This window comes from Cajanus cajan, chromosome 2 (genome assembly GCF_000230855.2).
Source record: "Cajanus cajan strain Asha chromosome 2, NIPB_CcT2T_4, whole genome shotgun sequence".
Lineage (NCBI taxonomy): Eukaryota > Viridiplantae > Streptophyta > Magnoliopsida > Fabales > Fabaceae > Cajanus > Cajanus cajan.
Genome location: NC_138518.1, coordinates 68,761,185 through 68,784,395, shown reverse-complemented (window position 1 = coordinate 68,784,395; position 23,211 = coordinate 68,761,185). Strand labels below are relative to the sequence as shown.

Genomic DNA, 23,211 nt, shown 5'->3' with positions numbered 1-23,211 from the left:
TTAGACTTTGTTGTTTAATTGATGACATCCAAGAAAGCAAGTTATTATGTTGTGGATTGATATCCAATTTATTGTTGATTTAACAAACCCAAAAAGATCACCCTAGTTATTGATTTAATAAGATTAAGTCACTTAAGTTGCTCACCCTATGTTGTAGGAGATTCCCTATTTGAAATGTGTGAGGATGCATGTAATTTCTATGTTGTATATACTGTGTTGTTGTGATGAGAAATCTAAGTTATTGATGTAGTGATATTCAAGTGATACTATGCTTTAATAGATTGAGTTGTTCATGTTGATATATGTCGATTGTATTGTGATGTTATATGTTGATAGTGTTGAAGATGTAGTGAAGAATGAAGATGTGATGATATTTTAATGTTGTGGATATTTTATGTTGTATATATGTTATTTCTTTAAACTTTAGCTTGCCCTTATATGTTTTTATGTGGATGGATTGCGATACTTATACGAAAGCAAAACAAAGAAGAGATAGGTTTTTGTGAAAGTTGTTTTGGAAACCACGTTGGGATTAGCGATGCTGATGCTTTGTGCTACCTTAAGGTAACTAGTTGGTAGTAGAAGTTGCTTGATCAATAACTTATGTTATATAATTTACTTTTATTGGACTCTTGTATTTATATCACACATTTTGATATAGTTGTTTCACCTTCATATAAATGATATAAAATACATGTTCAAATATTAGTGAACATATAACTCTATGTTATTCATAGTCTTCTACTATGAGTCGATAAACCGTTAAGTGTAAAAATTATGATTAATCATTACAATAACTATTGAGATTAAATATTTTTTAACTCTTAAATTTTTTTTGGTTTTTATTTTTAGTATTTAAATAAATTTTATTTAGTTTTTAATTTTTGAAAATTTTTTCTATGAACAAAAAATTTTAGTGTCAAAGACCAAAATGTTATTGAAAAAAAAAATGTTCAAAGATTGAAATGAAAATCAGTAAAATTCAAGGACTAAAATTAATAAAAAAATTATATTCAAAAACTAAAAATATAAATATATATATATATATATATATATAATTTAGAGATTAAAAATATTACTCAGTGAAGAGTAACAAACAGTTTTCGGTGAAGCCGTAAAATTAGGGAGCAAGTTCCTATAGAAATCAACATCATTGATTAAAATAGATGTAACTTTTTATCGTTACGTGAAAATAAATAATAATGGTTAAGTGGAAGGGATAAAAATGAAAGATGATTATGTATCTTAAAAAAAAAAAGGGTAGTTGAAAGATGTTGCAAAAAATAACTGTGTTTGAACAAATACGAGTCTAGATTCGTTGTCAAAGTTTAATAATTACTATCCAAAGAAGCCAAAGTAGGACACAACTTGTGACATCGTACACATATTTTGCATTTTAAAAACACTTATGAATCAGTTTACATAAATCAAATTAAAGTTGTCCTTGAACTTGTGCAGCAACATTTACGTGGGAATATATCATAAATAAATCACACATAGTTCAACGATTATGCAAATTCCTCATCATTTGTCTTTCTTTCAAAATGCATATTTTTACCATTTTCAAAAATGTTACTTGCAGACCGAATGTTGCATGTAATTTTAAATCCATGAATAATGACTCAATTATTAATTAACACGATATAAAAATGAATTAACGAACTAGTAACCCGTTATTAATATGAGATGAAAACAAATTATTAATATGTCAATAAATTCATAAACCTAGTTATTAATTCCTCGATTCAACTCAATAATTCATATTATATATCAAATTTTAATGATTATATTATTAAATTAAAATTTTTAATCAATAAATAAAGTGTAAATTTTTTAAAAATTAAAAATTATGTAATATTTTATTCATTAATTCAAATTGATAAATAATCATAAATTTTTTTTACATTTTAATTTAAATTTATATAACAAAATATTATATAATTTTCATTTTTTTTAAATTTGTAAACTTGATTATATATAATTTTTTTAACCTAACAATTAGATCATTAAAATTTGAAATAGAACATACATTATTAAGTTTAGTAAATCTAACATTACTTATTTTTAAAGTAAGTGAATCTTTTATATATATATATATTTTTTTTCTTCAATATTTTATAATATCACAAATTTTGCTCAATATTTTTCTTTTTTTGCAATCTTTGTCTCCATTTTAGAAAATATTGTGAAATTTCCTCCATGAAGAAAAACCGTGCAATTAATTTTTCTTTAAATTATCAGAATTAACATAATTTTGTGACAAATTTTTCTTCAGATCGCCACAATTTGTTACGTGAAGCAAAATTCATGATATTTTAAAAATATTCAGAAAGGGAGGCCGCCGGTGCAAAACTCAAAAATAAAAATAAAAATCTTGAAGGTAAGACATTGCAAAACTTTGAAGAGAGGGGAAGATTAAAAAGTACAACTCATATTATATACCTCATTATCTAATAATTTTTTTTTTAATTGCGGAAGATAAAAAGTACAATTAAACTTATACACACCTCATTATCTAATATTTTTTTCTTTCTAAATTTAACTTTTATACACGTATAATTTTTTTCCTTCATTGTGAATGTATCAAAAATAATTATTCATATTTTTAAAATTATTATTATAAAAATTAGCAATTTTTTTATACACATTAGTTTTTTTTTTAAAACTACATATTAGCTTGTCATTAGATTTATACCATCACTACATAAATTATTTACTGTAATTTGATTATCATTAACAAGCATACACCGATATTCATATACACCTTTTGGTTGTAAGCTTCTTAATACCAAAATTTGATTCTCATGAATAAGAAAAATATATGCATCTTTTAAACTAAAAATTATATAATCGCTTCTCATTAATTCACATAACTGACATAATTTTTTTTAACTTAAAAGTATTTGAATACAAACTTAAAAGAACTTCTTTACTAAAAAGAAAACACATTTTGGCTGTAAACTTCTTAATACCAAAGTTATATGCACCTTTTAGTCTAAAAATGACATAACAATTCTTATTAATTCACATAAACATATTGTTTTTTCCTTAGAGTATATTTGAATACAAACTTAAAAGAACTTCTTTATTAAAAAAAAAAAACTTTTATTTTTAGTCAAAAAACTTTTAAAAAATTCTTCTAAATTTGTATCGAAAAAGCTCTTAGTAACATACATGTAGACTTAACAGGATAGTGGATCACAACATCCAAATTAACTTGCTAGAAAACCTTAATTACTGGATCTCAAACAACTGGTCCAAAGTAAATTGTAATAGTAATCTATATTACGTCTACAATGGAGATACATCACAAGGTAAGGTTAAATTCCATAACATTATCTCAGCAGAGCTGTGCCTTACATGATCAGAAATATTTCTTACCAGACTCTATTCACATTTGCAGTCCGGATTTCCCTATCTGTACATTTTTTCTCTCTCCTTATTTAGTAAAAAAATAATATATCAAATGAGGTATTCATAATACATTATGAAAAGTGCATCCGGGTTATCTTTAGGTAAGCTGCTGATATAAAGGTAAAACTGCAACAAGTCTTCCTTGGAAACTGTTTCAGCATCTACAACATCTTCATTACAAGTGAGTACCCATAAATCCTTAGAATTAACTCTCCTTAAGCTACCACGGCAAAAAGGGCAAGACTCTGATCGTGTGTTCCTGCAGGTTGGAAACATCAGCATAAAGGTGTTACAATTATAATTACAAATGATGATAAACCAAATTCTTTTGATCCATTATAATCGAATTATCAGAAAGTATTTTGATGATTAAATTCGGTAGATAAGAAATGACACCCTATAGTTACCGGTCTACCGAATAGAAAGTCAATGATATATTGGGGACATCATAGAGTTTATAACAACTCATACAATCTGTTTAACCAACTAAACTAGACTCTTTGATGAACCAAATTGAAAATACAATAAAGTGACTACATGAGCATATTTAGTGTGAGTAAATACCACTTTCGGTAGCATTTGATGCACATGGCATGACAGCAATTAGGCAAAACCATTTTGGTGCAAGGCTCTAAGCATATTCCACATTCATCTTCCCTTTCCAAATCGACATTGATTAGTTTCCCATCTCCTTCAATCATTTTCTTGCCATAACATGAACCATCTATGCTAGAATGCCCTTTCTTGCAAATGTCCAACTTCTCCACGCTATCATGAAGCCGCTGGAGAGATGGCAGTATGACGGCTAAAATTCAATTTTTGACCCCAAAAAACAGCGACAAATAGTTAGTAAAGGCAGCCAGAAAATGAGCACCTTTATATTTTTTTATAAGGGTGAAATGACTAAAATAAAAGGTGCTTTCTGAAAGTCAAAGATTCACGCACCATAAAAGTCCCTGATGGTTGCTTTCCTTCCATGAGAAGTCATATTCGATCTACCATCATTGTGTACCTTTAGTAAATAAGACAGCAGCAACAGCAACAACAATAAAAGATAAACAAGGGTCAGTTACAAGCATTGGAAAACCTATACCAAAGCAGAAAAAGAACTGCACAACACCAATTTTGTTAAATCAACAGCTTAATTATTCAATAACCAGAAAGGCTAAAACTATTCATTTGGTCACTTATTTTCATTCGAAGTTTTAGTCTTTATACAAAAAAATAACTGTAAGTTAGTCCCTCCCTACACATACATAAAAGTGGAATTTTGATTGTTAATATCAGACAAAACTTTCTGGTGGAACAAAACTGCAACAAAAACTTCTGCCACTTGACAAATTGTTTAGGGACTAAAACTTACATTTTTTTTTGTACAGGGCCTAAAACTTAAATTGGGACAATGTAGGAGCAAAGATAATAGTTTAATCAATTAGAAACATACATCTAGGAACTCACCTTGTATACAACTATGTGAAAGAGGTCAAGATATCTGTGTAGCAAGCATGTACAAGAACATTCCATCCACTGCAGCAACAACAGAAAGACAGGAGCCAAGTGATTGCAAACCAATTTCATTTGGAGAAGAGTCCCACCCTTTGCTCTAGGAATTGCAGCAGCTCTAGAGAGCACACACCCAGTATTGAAATTCAGAGAATGCTCCAGACAAAAAAAAATAGTATTTGATAGTCCCAAAGAAAGAACTTCTCATTCAAATTAATCACCAAATTCCAGTTAGAGACACAAATCCAATGAAAAAGCACAAAATTTCGTATTTTATCAACCACTATAAAGCAATTAAAGATGATCAATCTCAATCAGTAACAGGTGATGATAACCGCCCATTTCAAGTCATAAAGCCTTTAATCAAGTCAAAACTGGTCTCTACCAAGAACCCCCCTTTTTTCATTATCCTTAATTTTCATTAAAAAAAACCACCAACATAAGAAGAAGAACAAAAGATGTTAAGATGAAGAGAAGAGAAATGAAACCAACAAAGCATTTGCATGCTGTATATCAGCCTCGAGCAGTTTGAGTGAATCCAGGTAAGGTAACCGAGAAAACTGGTATGCCATCATTTCCATGTTTCTCCTAATGTCTCCTTCTTCAGACCAAAAAAGGGTCTAACTCTAACTCCTTACTTCCCTATATCTTTGGATTGGTTTTGTGGTGGGTGAGGAAGATGGGTTGAGTTGAGAGAAGGAAGAATGATAAGAAACGGAATGGTGTATGGCAATGTGTTGCGTTTCGATGCTTTCTACTATTATGTGGAATGCTGAGTCACCATGTGATGAGACCCAGATGACTCATCAGAGTACACAACTGTCACAAATAAATTTACTGTAAATTAATTCAGTTACCAAATCCATGTAACAGATCATATATATATATATATACATGAACTTTATCTGTATATTTTCTTACATGATGCAAACTCTTATTATGTGTTGCTTCAGAAAAATAACTAATCGTGTAAAATTTTAATTAATGTGAGATGATTAATTTATCCTCTTCTTTGTTGCGATTAGGCAAATGCTGTAAGCAGTTGGTCAGGAGAATGAAAGTTAAAATATTTATCCATAAATACTTTATGGATAAAATTTGTTTAACGTTTTACTGTTTTGAGACGATTAAGAATATTTAAAAGATACTACATATTTAATATCTGTTAAAATATTACCCATAATTATTTCTTTTTATCAAAAAAAATTATAAAGACAACAAAAAAATTTAAATTTAAAATCTTGTATATAAGATTCTAACTCTATAGTTAAATAGTAAAACTCTTTATATAGAATTATGTAATTGATATAGTGCTCTCCAAGTGAGGATAAATCATGGATTGAAGTTATGCATTTGATCTTATCTCAAAATAGAAAAACATAGTTATAAGACCAAAATATTAAAATCATGAAAAACAAGAATAATTTTATATGACTTAATCCTTATACACGGTTAATATAAAATTTTTTATACTAACAATTAATCATATATTTTAATAGTATCTTTTTTATTTTAATTTGATTAAATAAATAAATGACATGACACTATTAAAATATATGATTGATTGACAATATAAAAAAACTTTCAAAAGTAAAATCAAAATTATAAAAAATAAATATTTAACCTGTGTTTGGATTGACGTTTAGTGAACTCAACGTGCGTACAAAACGTGAAAATAAGAATCTATCATATCTTACTTCTGCGTCAAATTCGTCAAGACGTGAATTATTGACGCGAATTCAAACACGCGGTTAATTATTCCAAATATATGGATGAAGAGAAAAATATTAAACTTAACAAATATGTTGGTGAGTATTTAAAAATTATAAAAATAGAATATTTAACTTTGTAAAGATCATATAATAACGCAATTTTCCTTATAAGTTATAAAACAAATGAAACAAACGGAGAGCTAAAAAAAAAACATGAAGCAAAACATTGGAGAACAAATGATAATGCATTAGGGTGAAATAACAGTAAAGTAATACAATGTTATCATTATTAGCGAAACGAATGATGGCACGTGAGAAGATAGAAAGAGTTAACACTATCAACACAATTTTTCTTAAGTTATGTAGTGTATTATTATTTATTTCTTATTTTATTATTATTATTATTATTATTTTTTTTTTTTTTTGGTTCGTCCCTGGAGTATCCACCGCCGACTGCAGTGACTAATCTCCTCGCTACGTTGGAGGCACCTCAAAGGGTGAGATAGCTGGCCCCAAGATTTAACGCGGCTGCATACACAAGGCAGGATTCGAACCCCTGACCTTGCTTAAGACTTATTATTATTATTATTATTTGTGCATTTTTCTTATATTTTTATTTTTATTTTATGCTCATATGCATTCATTAGTTTTTGTTCTCTTTGTCTTATTTTATGTTTTACTTTTTGTACTCTCTATTTATTATATATATATATATATTTATATATATTTATAATTTATAAGGGTAATTATATTATTAAATAACCTTTGTAAAATTGTGTTATTTTAGTGGTTATTTGTTGTTGTCCTAATCGCTTTCTCTCTCCTAATCGTATCTGATCGTATGGTGGGTATTGATGAGGTAAAGTTAGTAAGGTATTATTTCCTTACTTAAAAGGAAGGGACTTAGTATGTTTCCTTCTTTCAACTTGCCTAACAAAGACGATTTACCTTTTATAGACTTTGTTTTAAATTATTGTCTTATCATAGATTCCTTGCATTAAATTTAATGATTTTTTAAATCTATAAAGAGTGTCATTGACTTTATCAATAATGCATAAGAATCTTTTTTTTTTTTTTACTGAATTTAAATGATAATATAGTATGTAAACTGTAATATCCACCTAAAAATAAACTTATTATTATTATATATTTATCATCCATCCAATTTCAGTATATTATTAATATATATTTTTTAATTTACCAAAAATAACAGATGAGAAAAGGTGAAATATAAAAGTAATGTATTAGGAAATTATAAATAACTTTACTATAAATAAAAATATTAATTATTTGTGATAATATATTTGTTATAACATTGAATGACACTTGAAAGAAAAACATTGAATGACAGATAAAAACAATTAAAAAAAGTGTGTATTAAAAATATAATAAATATTAAATTAAAAAATAATAAAACTAGGGTCACCAAACTAATGAATTAGGGAAAATAAAATATATAATTAAAATATATTTTTATTCATAAATATTATAATTAAACTAATAAAGTTTGAATTAGTATCATATGCATGTTATTCTAACTCTCACTATTAGATTAATCAACTAAAACATTTTTTAACCTAACTATTTTACACAAAAACCTAACAAAACAAGGAATTAAATAAGTAATATTCATGTTAATGTGAGTTGACACAAATGATTAAAAATTTGTATTGAACTTTCTCTTTATTTATGGTGTGAGTTCGAATCTCCTTAATATTACTTGTCTTTTTTGATTGAATTGCTTTTAATTTAATTATTGCATATCTGCAATAATCTTCTATAAGAATTAATATTAATGTAAAAATAAGAATAAGTAATATTTTTATGCATAATAATTTTTTATTTTGAATTTATAATCTTAGGTTGACTTAAATTACCTGAATTTTAAAAGATAAATAATATTAAATAGTCTTTAAAAAATAATTAAGGAATGATACTTTTTAATCATACAAAAATAACATTGATTTAGTCTTTTGACAATAAAACAATAATATCCATTTGATTCTTTAATCATAAAAAGTTATATTAATTTAATCACTTAATCTAATATTCTGAAAGTATATCAATTTCAAGTATTATGTGGCTGATGTTAAACCTATCATATTATATGATCGATGGCCTAAATTGATATTAATTTTCTTTTAAGAATTAAAATGATGTCAACTAAACTTTTAAGGATTAAATTAAATATTTATTTAAATTGAAGTTAATCACATATAATTATTCTATTAAACCAAACACTTACCAAATAAAAAATTTTGCATCCAAAGATAAAGTAATTTAGATGAATACACTTGTCACTTGTACATCACTATAGATTTAGAATTTGCAAAAATGATTCTTAACATACAAAGCTTACATTTCCTATTTTTTTTTATAATAAGAAATATCTTCATAGAAAAATGCATCCTCCTCCTAAAACTTGTTCCGAAACTTGATCCGAATGAATAAAAAATTGATTTAAATAATAAAATATTAAATTAAATAATTATTTTATAATAAATTTATTTAAAAATATTAATATTTTATTTATTCGGACGTTGATTCGGCATTTTGTTCGGAATATATAACAATGCTCCTCTTCATAAGAATTAGCTGTTCTCTCTACTCCCCCTCGCCCAATTGAATTTATTTATTATTATTATTATTATTATTATTATTTATAAATGGCAAGGTGAAGAAGGAATATTAATGGTAAGATATTGCACATGTAACACATTAGGTGAAGATTTAGAGTACTATAAAAATTCGTTATATCTTTTAGCTTTTGTAAATGAGTTGAAGGTGAACAAATATTAGATATATATTTTTCCTAGCCTTTTTAAAAATTATGTATGTTATCCTATCAATTTATCATCTTTGGCATTTACACATGAGTGGATTCTCAATCAAAAATAATATGTCATCACTTGTTTGATGTATAAAAGGAATATTTTAGACAAATTGACAATTATTAACACATTATTATTATTTGCCTTGTATATTTTTATTATGATTAGGTGATGGAATGCAAATGGGTCAAATTGGATTGAATTTGGTTGATTTGTTATCTAATTTGATTAATTAATTGGCTAAGTTAGGTCAGATTTATATATTTTTATTGTGAAATTCAACATAATCCAACCTAATCATAAATGAGTTAGATTGGAATGAATATATCGAATCAACATAATTAAATTTATTTATTTATTATCAAAATTTAAATATTTTAAAATAAATTTGAATAATTTAATATCTTGTTACAAGTGCAATTATATCAACTCATAAAATATATAATGATACAAATTAAATTTGAAAATAATTTTGTTAATTTATTACTTTGTTATCAACCCAAACAACTAACATTAACTATTATTATTATTATTATTATTATTATTATTATTATTATTATTATTATTATTGGATCAAGGTGAGTCATAGGTCAAAAACATAAAACTTGTTATCCAATCTTTATAATGTCATTATAATTAAGTTGAATAAGATATATATATATTTATATAAGTTAAAAAATATCAATAAATAATTTTTTAATACCTACTATTGTACACAAAATATATTTTATAATAACCAAATTAAAAGTTAAAAAAAGTCAATGAAAATATTAATGTAATATCTAATTCTTTTAATTTAGTATTTGTAAAAAAATGAAGTGGTTTCTTCCATATGTAGTATCAGTTATTGAATTTATTAAATATAATAAGATTTTGATAAAATTATTAAATATAATAGTTTTAATTAAAGAAAGTATTGGGCTTGGCCCGATTTGTCTTCTATGAGCTATTAGAGCAATTCCAATGGGAGTTGCTTGTCCTATAAAGCAACTCAAATCTCGATTTCTTGTCATTAGAGGATTCTGACGTGGCAACATGAGTTGCTTGAAGAAGAGAGAGAGTTGCTTCCTCAAGCAACCGTTCCTTACCAGATTTTAAACAGATCTTATTGAACATATTTGGAAACGTTTCAAAAATAATAATGATGAAAATTAATTCCGTATAATATTTATGTATTTATTATTGCTTTATTTTATTTTTAATATCTACTTATTGTGTATTTTTTCTCATAATTTATTTTCTTTCATTGTAGCGTAATTATCCTTTTTAATAAAAATTTAAATTTGGTTCATAAATGATTAGAAAAAAAATTCTAAAAGTTGAATTTCTTAAAGTTTCTTATCATTGAAGTAAATTTGTGTTTGAGTTGCTTAATGCTGATATGGCACACTAGGGACCACTTTTTTCATTTTTCAATGCATGAAGCAACTCAAATGAGTTGCTTCCATTGGAGATGCCCTTAGGTTTAGCTTGATTCCATTCCCTAATACTTTGTCTTCTTGTTTGTCTCACAGAATCCTCCTGTTGTAAAACCTTGGTCTAAGGAACAAGGAGTTTGAAGAAGTGTTCTTCTGCATGTCTGCTTTGTGTTTTTGGAGTGCTTGAGATTGAATTAGAATTTTTGTCATGATTTCATGTGATTTTAGGGTTCATTTGATTTGAGTTTACGACTTGATTATTGATGAATTATGTTAATTCTGGTTTGATGAGCAAATTAGGATAATTATTTGACTTGATGTATGTAAATATTGGATTGAGCATGCAATCATATTTGCATGATAAAACTAAGAAAAATTGGGCTTATTAAAGTGAGTTTGAGAGGGGTTTTTAAAAATTTCAATTATGAGATTTTTGCTAGTTCATACTAAGTGTGAGTCTCTATACCAAACGTGAAACTTCTAGAGAAATAAGACTTGTCTCTATTCTTTTGGTGCTAAATGAGACAATGGTATTGTTAAGTGCAAAAGTCATATAGATCATTATGTATTTTGACACTAAGCATAAACATACTCATGTTAAGTGTCAAAGCCACAAAGACTAGCTTCATTTTGGACACTAAGCATGTCTGATCATGTTAAGCATCATTTGACGTTAAAGTTTTACAAATTTGGATATCAAGAGAAAGTAAGTAACCAAATGTCATGACCACAATGAGAAACAATAGTCTTGACCCTAAGAGCGAGTTGATTCACATTAAGTATGAGAGTCATAGAGAGAAAGGCTTGTTCTTTATGTCTATGGCACTAAGTGTGAATGGTTCCACACTAAGTGCAATTCTCTAGGTCAATAAAGGGTGATATTGAAACTTAATCATAAGAATGAACCTTATTTTATATAATCAATTGATACATGGGGATAAATAAATTCTTGAGAACCTTGAGACACTTGAAGTGCACCTTTATAGGAACTATTCTTGAAAATAGGATTCACCATGAGATGTTGAGCTTAGTGGACCTATTTTAGCGTAATAAGATTTGCATGAAGATACTTAATGTGTCATGAGAATACTTAATGATTCATGAGAACTTTGAAAACCTTTTTGTAAGACTAAGATTAAATGAGATTACTTGAACATTGTCTAATGCAATATGCATCATAGTGCATTGAAATTGAGATTTTTTCGACTACATCTTATGAATCCTATGCTAGAGAGGTCCATTAATGATCATAGGATTTGGACATTGAGGGTGGGCTTAGTTTGGGATCCATGTGTGACTCATGATGACATGCAATAGGACTACCCTTGTAAAACTTTGAATCCTTGATGAGCCAATGTTGAATATCATCCTAGCGTAAAGTGGTAGTGTCAAACACCTATGGTGAATTGTATCGTCTATCATATACTTCTAGACTACTATATGAACTAATGAGATTTCAAACTTGGCACCACATACATAAGAGTATGAGTGAGATGTATCTCACTCTCTTTTCTTGTTTTGTTTTGTCTTTTCTTGTTTTGTTTTGTTTGTGTTTGAGTTTGAGTTGAATGTCTCTTTCATGTTATGATTAGATTGAAGATGATGCTAAGAAGAAACTTAGACCTCAATTTACTTTGAAGTTTTAAGTACTATATTTTGATAAGATGTGATATCAGGACAATGTAGTTTTAGCTATATGTTTCATTTGAGATACTTATGTTAGGTTTTGAAACCTTTTTGTATAACTTTTAAAGTGTCAAATGTTTATTGAGTGTTTATGTTTCTTTTCTTTAATCAATTTTGGAATTTCAATTTAGTTTGATATGTGAATCCGTTATCCATTTTGCCCATGACAATTGTAACGTAGTAAGTTATTTCAGAAGGCCCAAAAGCCCAACATGAGTGATTTAGTAGCCCAGAACGGGCCGTTCCCAAACTAGAACGGACCATTCTAAACTACTAAATTGACCTGTAAATCGTAGTTGAGAACAGACCGTTCTGGATGGAGTACGGGCCGTTCTGGATGGAGTACGAGCCGTTCTGGATGGAGTACGGGGCGTTCTGGAGGGAGTACGGGCCGTTCTGGATGGAGAACGAGCCGTTCTGGATGAATCCTAGAACGGGTCGTTCTGGTTTCAAAACGGGCCGTTCTGCATGTGATTTTTGTACGTGATGAAGGGGTGCAGAATGGACCGTTCCGGAACAGGTCGTTCTGGCCACTCTTGAACTTCTATAAATAGGTTTGTGTGGTTGAGGAGAAAGTGAAGTTTTTAGAGAGAAGTTTTAAAGAGAAGGACTCTAGGTCTCTCAGCTCCTTTCTATCTCAAATTTCTCTGTATGATTCCTTTTCTCCTCTAGATCACTAATGCCTTCTGTCTTTTCTTGAAATTCAGATTAGGAAGCTTGCTTTGGGAGGATTGAAGTTCCGGGTTGAGTTTCGGAAGGAAATTCTACTTCTTCTCAGTTATTGGCTATTTTGAGCCAATCTTCAGGTGAGGGAAGTTAGAATGTTTGTTGTTTAAGTTGCATGTGAGTTTAGAAACTCAATTGATGCATGAAAGTTGAGGATCCATGGCTGGATCGGAGAATTTGCTCATTTTTCAGGGTTTTGGGAAAAATGGGGTTTTTGGTGAATTTGATGCATCAGATGGGTGCATGTTGATTTTGAGTTTGTTTTGTGTTGTATGGAGCCTATGCATTGTGTTTTTGTGTTTGCATATGGTTGGATTTGTTAGTTTGGATGAGAGTTTTGAACTCTCTGACTGGGATTAGGCTACGCGCAGGTTGAGCGCGCCAGCCGTGGAAGAGCTTAGGGCTCTCGGGTTGGATGTTAGGCCATGCGTGATTTGGTTGCGTCAGGCGTGGAGACTCTTAGGAGTCTCTGTCTCAAGGACATCGAGCGTGAGTTGAACGCGCCGGGTGTAGATGAGTTTTAGGACTCTCGGGTTGGGATTAGGCTAGGCGAGCTCAGGTTGCGCCGGGCGTGAACATATTTATGAATGAAATGATGCTAATGCATGTTAAGTTGAAGTTTTGGATGATGTATGTATGATATATGATGTATGGTGAGGTGTGATTCATATGTATGCATAGTGATGATATATGAATGTTTAAATATGATATGACATGTGTATATGTTCATACGAGTATGTTTATTGATCATGATAGTGAGTAGACCATGTATGATGTATGATGCATTATTGCATGTGATGTCTTATGACATGTGTATGATTGTTGATCATGATGGTGGGCAGACCATGTTTGATGTATGATGCATAATTGCATGTGATGTCTTATGGCATGAGTCTAGCCTAGGACTTGAGGAGAAGAAAAATATTTTTGAACTGGAAGAACTCACATAGAGTCTCTTGAGAGTGGTGCTTGGATAGGCCACTGATATATGAGAGTGGTGCTCAGGTAAGCCATTGGATTTGGGAGTGGTGCTCAGGTAGGCCACTAGGTCGGGTGAGTCTCCTCTAAGTTCTTAGCTAGTGTTGGAGCGGGGTATGAGGTCGAGGGTTATTCCCTTAACCAAGTACTCGGGAAGGTGCGTGGATCCTTGCGGATAGTCGGTGAACGAACTCCACAATTGACTTGGTTATGCATGCCAAGGTCGTGGTAAGCCCGTACCCAGCTGTGCTATACCTGGCGGTGGATCTGGACTTCCAATTGTGTAAGTGACATCATCCGAGTAAACCCGAGTGAGGATTATATCCTGTTTAGCTGTGACCGAGCGGGCGCATTGGGCGTGAAAACGGTTGGGGTGGTTTCGGTAGGATTGGATGTCACTTATACAGTTCTGTTGTTAGGGAGATCTCCTAGGCGTATGCATGACAACGCATTAGATGATTGATATGCATTGATATCTGTCATGAGATGCATTTATTGCATGATTATTAATATGATGAAGTGTGGTGTTTGACTTCATGGTTGGTGGATTGTATTTTATGCATGAGTAGTATTGGATAGAGTGTGTGGTGTGAGTCTATCAATATGATTGATAGTTGGATGATTGTGTAGTATAAATTATTGTTCTATACTTGTATGATTGATTTTTGAACTCTAGCTTACCCTTCTGTTTTCATGTGGATGGACTGCGATGATCATACCTTGTATGAGAGCAGGTTAGGGCTAGCTTGAAGTTGAGGTGACCGCTACGAGATGGAGAGTTTGATCCTTGTGTTAGAGATACCATTTTGGGTAACGGTTTGTCTGTGCTTGACCGACACTAGAGTCATATTATTTTTGGGATGAATGTATATATATGGTGTTCTATTTTATAACCAGAAACTTAGTTATTTTCATTCTTATTTATACCTGTATGTATGAGTTATCCAGCTTAATATTTCTCTTAGTTCACTAGCACTAATACTAGTGCGATTCTATTAAGTGTAGAGACCATGGCGGGTCGTTACAACAATCCTTTGTCCGTTTGAAAATAACACAGTTTTTCTTTTATTTCCACAAAAATTTTATTTTACATTGTATTAAATGCATGAGGGGTAAATGGTGTTACAACTTTCATGGCTCTAGGTAAAAGAGGACTATTGCTTTATTTTATTTTATTTTATTTTATCATAAACCCCACCAAAGACAAAAAAATATGTTTGTTTGTACAATAATATATATTTAAAAGAAGAAAAAAAACCTGTTGTTTTCCATTCCAAATTACAATAAGCAGGCTAAAAAAAACTGTGGAAGAAGATTACAATTTCATTGCTTCCAAAATTTGGAATGTTACCACTAGTCAGTATCACAGTGTCATCGGTGTAAACATATCAGTAGAATAATAATGGTTAATAAAAAGTAAATATACAAACAAAATTCACACATGGAATGTAAGGTAGGTCCAGTTTATCTTACTGATGGGAGGCAACCATTTGACACGTCAGGGCTCTCAATTTCAAGAAAGCTTGTGAGTAAAGTTTTTCGTGTAGAATGTGGCTTTGAACTACTACTAGCTGAAAATGATGATGATGATGGTGATTTTAGCTTATTTTCTGTTCCTTTTTCAATCTTTATAGCATCTTGTATAGCCAAAATGATTTCTTGCATCCTTGGCCTAGAGGCACCATGTTGTTCTACACATTGCATGGCAATTTCAACCACCCTCCAAATGGACTCACTTTTGGCATTCCCAGCTAGAGAAGGCTCAATGATGCTCATTGCATCTCCCTTTCGGGTTAAGGATCTTGCCTGCAAAAGCAAAACAGTGCTTTCTAAACTAGTAAAATTTGAATGCTAATTTACCATTAACATTTATCTGACTATTCAATTTGTATTGGTACAAAATTTAAATAATAAAAGTAAAAAAATACAAGTGTAGTCTAGGTAATAAAGGTATCTTAAATGTGTATGTAGTGTCTCGTGTGAACAGTGAATATATACTTCACATAATTATTTTTTTCTAGATGACAAGTATCTTTTGCCGTTTGAGCTGGAAAAAAGTACTGAGTGACAAAGTTTCATACCCTGGAATCAAACTCGAACCTACTAGCTAAGCTAAAATAACTTCACATAATAATATATATATTATTATTACCATACGGTTATGAATTCCCATTGTTTTTTTTTTTATCTATTACTCTTTTGGAGTATACTCTTGGGCTTGGCAGAGCAGAATTAATTGTTTGTGGTTAATGAAAGAGAAGCATACCCAATGAACAATGTTCATTTCGGAACTGTAATCTTCAGATGACACAGGCTTTCTTCCAGATATCAGTTCCAGCAGAACAACTCCAAAACTGTACACGTCACTTTTTTCTGTTAATTGTTGACTTGCATAGTACCTGTTATTGTAAAGAAAAAAAGCACAAATGAACTTAACACATTCAAGGGAAAAGACAAACACACATAAGACCATGACTTACTCAGGATCCAAATAGCCTACAGTTCCTCGTGCAATGCTTGATATGTGAGTTAAATCTTCTTCGGCTAATCTAGAGAGTCCAAAGTCTGATACTTTGGCTCTCATATTGATGTCTAGGAGAATATTTCCTGTCTTTATATCACGGTGAATTATACTAGGATTGCATCCTGTGTGTAAGTATTCAATACCTGTACAAATCAAAATTTGTTCTCAAACTCTTCTTTTAACTTGGAGCTAAATGTAAAATACTAAACGGTTTATATATGCTTTCAATCCATGCAAGTATGCTGAATTTTGGTTGCATGACATGCATTTATTATGTCATGTTAAAAACAGATGACATATTTGACCTGACATGTATGGATATATGTCAGGCTATCATACGAACGTGACATGTCTAAATGTGTGTTATAATATCAGACCAAAGAAATCATTTTAAAAACTTTTAAAATTTATAATAATCAAAACTAACAAAAATGAAAATTTTGAAGGACTAAAACTAAAACTTGTTATATCTCCAAGAACTAACTAACGTGTTAAACTATACTAAAATTACTTATGGACCATGAAGGTAGTCGATGATCAACCTTTAGCTGCATCTTCTGCAATACGAAGACGTGCTAACCAGTCCAAGTTCTTCTTCTTGGAACTCTCTGTCATAACATTGGAAATATTTGTCATGACACAAACTTTGCTGTTAATTAAATAAATGCGTACGAGGTTGTGAGGTTAGCCATTAGACCATGAATGTGATCCCGTAAAGTGCCATTGTGCATATACTCATACACCAGAATATGCTGAGATTCTTCTTCACAATATCCAATCAAGGGAACCAAATTTCTGTGATGAATTCTGGATAGGAGGGCCACCTGCATTTTTGGTTCTATAATCAAATAGCTGAAAATTAAGACTTTCATTTATTATTGTAGTTATGTTTAGCTATATAAGAAATTCATGTTTTAAAGCAGGTTTTCTGCAGTTAAGTATGATCTGGAATCAAGAAGGTTGTGACAGTGAGGTATTTACATTTTTATTTTTGAATAATGCCCTACAAATGAAATTCATGGAATACAATTATTTTTGCTTGATAGGCACGTCTTGAGGAAAAAATTATTCATAACTGATCTTATTGTCTGTTAGAATTCAAATTTGAAGATGCTGAAGGGCCAAATTTGAAATCTACCTCATTAACAAATTGCTGGTTCCCATTGCAGGATGATTCGCTCATACTCTTAACTGCTATTTCTTTTCCATCTCTCATTTTCCCATAGTAGACAGTTCCAAAGCTTCCTTTGCCAATTTTCTCTGAAAAATTGTCAGTAGCTTCTTTCAACTCTGAGAGAGTAATATGGCAAGTAGTACTTTCATCCATTAAACTTCCACCCCGAAGAAATGAGTATCCAGTTAAAGGTTTACTGTTAGTGCGTCCAGAAATGCCTGTTGAGGACAAGAATGCTTGGTTGAAGGAGTTTGATTGTAGTCAAGTTAGAACAAAACAAAAGCATTGGATTTAATGGCTAACCTTTTTCCTCACGTTTCTTTTGAGATGCATTTCTCCTTGTATTAAGCAATAGTATCAAGCTTACTAAGAACAATATTAACAGAATCACTAGTACTCCAATTGAAATTCCCACAACCAACTTAAAATGCTTCTTGTTTCCTCTATATAGTCCAGGATTACCCTCAAAGCTGGAACAGAAAGTAAATATGGTTGTTACTTCAATCTTGGTGCAAGATTAGTTGAAAAGATCCTTGTTCTATTATGTTCATACTGATTTCATTGTCAAGTCAAATCAATAAGTATTTAAATCACCTTCTCTTACATTAACAATCTGTATGAAAAATTGGGCTGTTGCTGAGCAAACTTACTTGAAAATGATTTTATCAGACACTAATCTGGCTGGTATTTCCCCACTAAATGAGTTGTTCTGTATGAACCTGTCACAAATTCACAGATGCTGTGTGATTAATACATACATATATGAGGATAGCATAGCAATGGTGATTATGTTCAATAGGAAAAAGTCAGGCTAACTGGGAAAAGTACTTCAAGTTCTAAAATTTGAGATGAGAAACATTAGTGGACAAGTGCTACATACAGTGCTTGTAAGCTTGGCAAACTACCCAGGTAAGATGGAAGTCGACCACTCAACTTGTTGTTCTCTAAATGTCTGCATGTTATCAATTAAAAAATGACAATAAGAAAAAAGAGAACATAGAAAGAAGAATGTTTTTGGGTTAAAAACTACTAAATTTTGAAATATGAACTGAAGTTTTGATTGAACTCCAATCCTCAAAGGAAGGGCACGTGTCAAACTAAGAACTTACACAATCTTTAGATTTATAAGTTTGCTCATGTCAGGTAATGATCCAGTAAGCAAGTTTCCATCTAACCACCTAAGCAAAACAGAATGAATTACACAAAAAATCTCATTAAAGAAGAAAACAGCATTTTTATTCTGAAGATCAATGTACTTACAGTTCTGTCAACGATTCCATGTTGCTAAGCTCGGGTGGGATTTCACCCTTCACATTCCTTCTCGAAAGAATTCTAATACAAACAATTGCAACTAGTAAAAAATTATTCATCTTTAACTTCCAGTAAATGTTAGCATAGCAAAATGCTCTGTGAACTTTTGAAATGTTTGATCATGATTTTCGTCTCTGAAGCCTACTTTATTCCAAACATAAACATTAAACAATAATACAGAAATATTTCCCATTTTATAATTCCAAGTTTCCAAACATTTTAATGATTCAAAGAATGGCAATTCACTAGCCAAGAAACTAAATTGCCAACAAAAGTGATTGGAGATGTTACATTTTAGTAATTCTTGGTGGAGTGGTGGCACTACAATTCACCCATTCCCAAGGAGTTGGAACACAAGGATCACCTTCATTTGTCTGTGAACTTTCACTAGAGAAGAATCGAAATGCCTTTACAACCATTGCTGCAAAATGAAGGGTATGGTTAGAAATCAGTTCATTTGACTCAGCATCAGCCATGTAATGCTTATGCATGATGCAAAGGATCAATTTCAAAAAAATTAACATTAAGAACTTACTGTCTTGTTTGTCTGTCTTTGAAGCAATTTGTACATATTTGCTTATTTCCAATGCATTTAGAAGAGGTCCTCGAGTAGAATCCGGGGTCATAACAAAGGAGAATGATAAAACAAATTCCAGAGTCACATTCATGTAACTTGGTTCATATAAAGTGTAGCTCCCATTGGAATTCTCAGCAATGTTAACCACTGCATTGCTATAGTCAGCTATATAAGGTTGCTTTAATTTGAATTTTCGACTCTCATTCTTACCTAAATCTTCAATTTCTGCAAAATATGCATAGGCTCTAGCATTGGCAGGGAAGTCTTCCAGGTTTAATCTGTAGCTCAATACACCTCTTGTGCCAACAACTGCAGTTTTCATAACTTTAACAGGTGGATATTCTCTTGTATCTACATCTATGTCCCTTGTAGTGCTAATTCTTTCTGTTCCTGGGGCCACCCCAACAAGATAATTTTGCCTTCTAATAAGATCAGAATCCCAAATTCTATCATATGGATCATCCGGGTACCTGAGAAATACATTTGAAAGATTGAGTTGGGTTCAAAATCCACTTCCTAAGACTTATCCTATATGGTAAAATTTAGGAAAGTGTTCATTCATTTATTTGCCAAAAGCATCAAATTGAAAAAAATAAAAATGAGGGAGCCTCCAAACCTGACAGCATCCTCAGTTGGAGCACCAAAGTTTATTCTTGCAGCAACTTCCAAGAAGAAATTGTCCTCAAAATCTGTGGCATACATTGAAAGATTCAAGGGCCTGAGCTCAAGAGTAGATATGAAAGGAGAACCAGTTGTGGCACAGCACATGCAGACATCAATAGAATTTGAGGGTGCCCTGATGATCATTTCCTTGACATATATTCTTGATGCATCATATATTGACACAGTAGCCCATTTGGTTGCATCCAAGAAGAGCTGAAACTGAGGGTATGTGTCCCCACTGTCCAAACTTCCATACTGAAACGTTGCTCTCACCAAATATCTTCTTCTCTCCTCTGTGCTTAGTGTGTAACAGTACTTCTTGCTGTCTATGGAAAAATCTCTTCGCCTTTGATACTGCACCATGCTTCCATTTGGACTTTCTACTTCCACCGAAATGCCATGTTGCATGATCCCAGAATCTGAGATCCATGCCAACCCCGTTTTGCTATCAGTGTAGTTACTCGTTCCTCCACAATCAATGCTAACAAATTCTGCATGTGAAGTTGGATTTTAATCATTTCATGCCTTTTTTTTTTATCTAACAGAAATGACTACAACAGGACTTAATAGTCGAACCTAAGACCCTTGCATACTTCCCCGACCCCATTTCATTTCATGCTTTGTATCATTACATTTACATAACAAGATGATTGAAAAAATGAAGTTTCAGCAAGTATGGTTTATGGTTTCTCAATTGAAAATTTAACTCACCTTCAAGTTGGCTAACAGCGAATGATGTCAAGAATGGAATTAAAACAAGAAAGAGAGAAGATAAAGCCATTGATGTAAGGAAGAGAAAATAATAATTTTGCTACAAAGATTTTAAGTGATTGATTAATTTAACTGTTTGAGTCAGTTCAGCATCTCAAGTAGAACCAGCTTTCTCCCACTAATCACCTTTAACTTTTTCGATTGATGACTTTGCTGATAATTCATTATTCATTCACTTTCGTGTCTTTATCTGATCTGCGGTTGGAATCTTCCTTTTCCAACAAAATAAGATTTTAGGTTCACCTTTTCTTTTTCTCTCACTCTTATTTTCCTCCTAAAAAGAAGTGACAGGAAAGGCACAGGCACAAGCTACAACAAGTGACCGATGCACTTGTTTTTATTGTAAGAAGCTCCTAAAAACAATTAAAAAGGGACCACACCAAGACATACGATGTCGTGTTGGAAATAGGTTGTATCTTTGATGCGCCATATCAATGTTAATGGTATGAATTATGATCCACAGATTTGGCCTCTTTATCTTTAGCAATATTTTATACGGGAATTGAATTTTGAAACCACTCTCAAAAGTTGATGTTATAAGAAAATGTTAGCGAGATTACGAGTTAATATATATAATATTATGGATAAGGGCTTAAACTACGTTAAAGGATGGCCAAATTCCTTATGATTGAAAAAAGGAGGTACGTGATTATATTGGAGGGCCATAAATTATGTACTTCAATTTGTGCTTTTGCAGACCACAAAATCTTGTTAACTGTGTAACTTTGGACCATGTTGTCTTTTTCTTTTTTTTAATGTGTGGACAAATTTAGATGGATAGAAAAAGGGGGTTACTAATAGAGTAGAATTTAGGAATTTGTAATGGTGCATTCATCTTTCATTTTGGATCATCATTTACAAGGGTCATCATTTACGATATTAACCTTAAACATGATCCAATACAAATAAATCTCACATCAATCAAATAATAATAAAAATTTATAAAACATAAATATATTTTAATAATTAGAGAATTTTTTTAGATAATAATCAAAAATAAAATTATGAATGCTTAGACTCAAAACGAACAATAATATATTATTATTATAAAATTACGTATGAAATAATTTTATAAAAATAATTTTTATAAAATAGTCTCTCACATAAATATTATAAATAATCCCATCAAAATATTCAAAAAAAATTTCTCTGTTTCGTTCTCTCAAGTCTCAAACCTTCCCAACAAAAGCTTTGCCTCTTCTCATTTAAGAGAGTATGCCATGAACTGGGATAGATTAAGACACGAATTCTCTGGTTGAAGTTAAGATGCAGTTAAAAAAAATAGTCACTAAAATTTTGGTGACACCAATTAATGAGAAAAAACTGTTTTTGTCTCTAAATTTGATCACCGATACATTCATCTTTTGTAGTGCATGATTTTGAAAATCAGATAATATGTGGTGGCTCATCTATTACATTTAATATAAATTGAATAATTTTACTCTTGTATAGTTGTTTACAACAAAAGGTAGGGAAAAGTCAAACAGTGATTGGTTAAGTCGGTGAGGATCCGACTTACACAAACATTTTACATAATTTATAGAATCTAATATACCTTAACATTTCAGAGAAAAAAATAGGATGAATTCAAAAAGATAAGAGATAAAACATATATATATATATATATATATATATATATATATATATATATATATATATCTTTAATCATTAAACTTTTTGTCAATTTTATTTTTAGTCTTTGAAGAAATCTTTTTACTAATTTTAGTCTTATTAACCTTTACCCATTTTCACTTTTAGCTTTTTTTTTTTTTTTTTGGTTAATATTTTGGTGTTTTGACGTTAAATTTTTTATTCATATAAAAATGTTTCAAGGGTTAAAATTAAATAAAATTTGTTCAAAGACTAAAAATAATAATTTATTAAAAATTTAAAGATTGAAAATATATTTAATTTAATAATATA

The 23,211-nt window shown here is 30.6% G+C and overlaps 2 protein-coding genes across 3 annotated transcripts; both read right to left on the bottom strand.

Moving 5' to 3' along the window:
- Positions 1-3,263: 3,263 nt before the first annotated feature.
- On the bottom strand, positions 3,264-5,660 carry LOC109810689 (E3 ubiquitin-protein ligase AIRP2). The gene is made up of 5 exons (XM_020374224.2): positions 5,410-5,660; positions 4,873-5,035; positions 4,360-4,426; positions 3,979-4,219; positions 3,264-3,673 (listed from the first exon to the last, which is right to left on the bottom strand). Exons 1-5 carry the CDS (start codon positions 5,496-5,498, stop codon positions 3,463-3,465), a joined length of 771 nt encoding a protein of 256 aa, XP_020229813.1. The 5' UTR covers positions 5,499-5,660; the 3' UTR covers positions 3,264-3,462.
- A 9,847-nt stretch (positions 5,661-15,507) lies between these two features.
- On the bottom strand, positions 15,508-21,573 carry LOC109810663 (putative LRR receptor-like serine/threonine-protein kinase At1g67720). Of its 2 annotated transcripts, none has more exons than XM_020374175.3 (15): positions 21,415-21,573; positions 20,471-21,008; positions 19,813-20,324; positions 19,569-19,698; positions 19,227-19,298; positions 19,076-19,144; positions 18,847-18,918; positions 18,617-18,685; positions 18,270-18,436; positions 17,931-18,184; positions 17,490-17,616; positions 17,335-17,400; positions 16,749-16,935; positions 16,535-16,667; positions 15,508-16,074 (listed from the first exon to the last, which is right to left on the bottom strand). In XM_020374175.3, the coding sequence occupies exons 1-15, from the start codon at positions 21,458-21,460 to the stop codon at positions 15,733-15,735; spliced, it is 2,784 nt and encodes a 927-aa protein (XP_020229764.1). In that variant the 5' UTR covers positions 21,461-21,573; the 3' UTR covers positions 15,508-15,732. The 2 variants fall into 2 exon arrangements, with proteins under 2 accessions (XP_020229764.1, XP_020229763.1); XM_020374174.3 differs by lacking the exon at positions 21,415-21,573 and adding an exon at positions 21,229-21,407.
- Positions 21,574-23,211: the final 1,638 nt, after the last annotated feature.

Bases quoted from the DNA above. Each gene is read 5' to 3' on its own strand.
- LOC109810663 (XM_020374174.3), bottom strand. From the start codon at position 21,298: ATGGCTTTATCTTCTCTCTTTCTTGTTTTAATTCCATTCTTGACATCA. The intron at 20,325-20,470 runs GTTTGGAGGCTC...TGTATTTCTCAG, and splicing joins CCAACTGAGGATGCTGTCAG to GTACCCGGATGATCCATATG. The intron at 17,401-17,489 runs GTCTAATGGCTA...ATGTTATGACAG, and splicing joins TTTACGGGATCACATTCATG to AGAGTTCCAAGAAGAAGAAC.
- LOC109810689 (XM_020374224.2), bottom strand. From the start codon at position 5,498: ATGGAAATGATGGCATACCAGTTTTCTCGGTTACCTTACCTGGATTCA. The intron at 4,427-4,872 runs GTGAGTTCCTAG...TATTTACTAAAG, and splicing joins TTCACATAGTTGTATACAAG to GTACACAATGATGGTAGATC. The intron at 4,220-4,359 runs GTGCGTGAATCT...ATTGAATTTTAG, and splicing joins AACCATCAGGGACTTTTATG to CCGTCATACTGCCATCTCTC.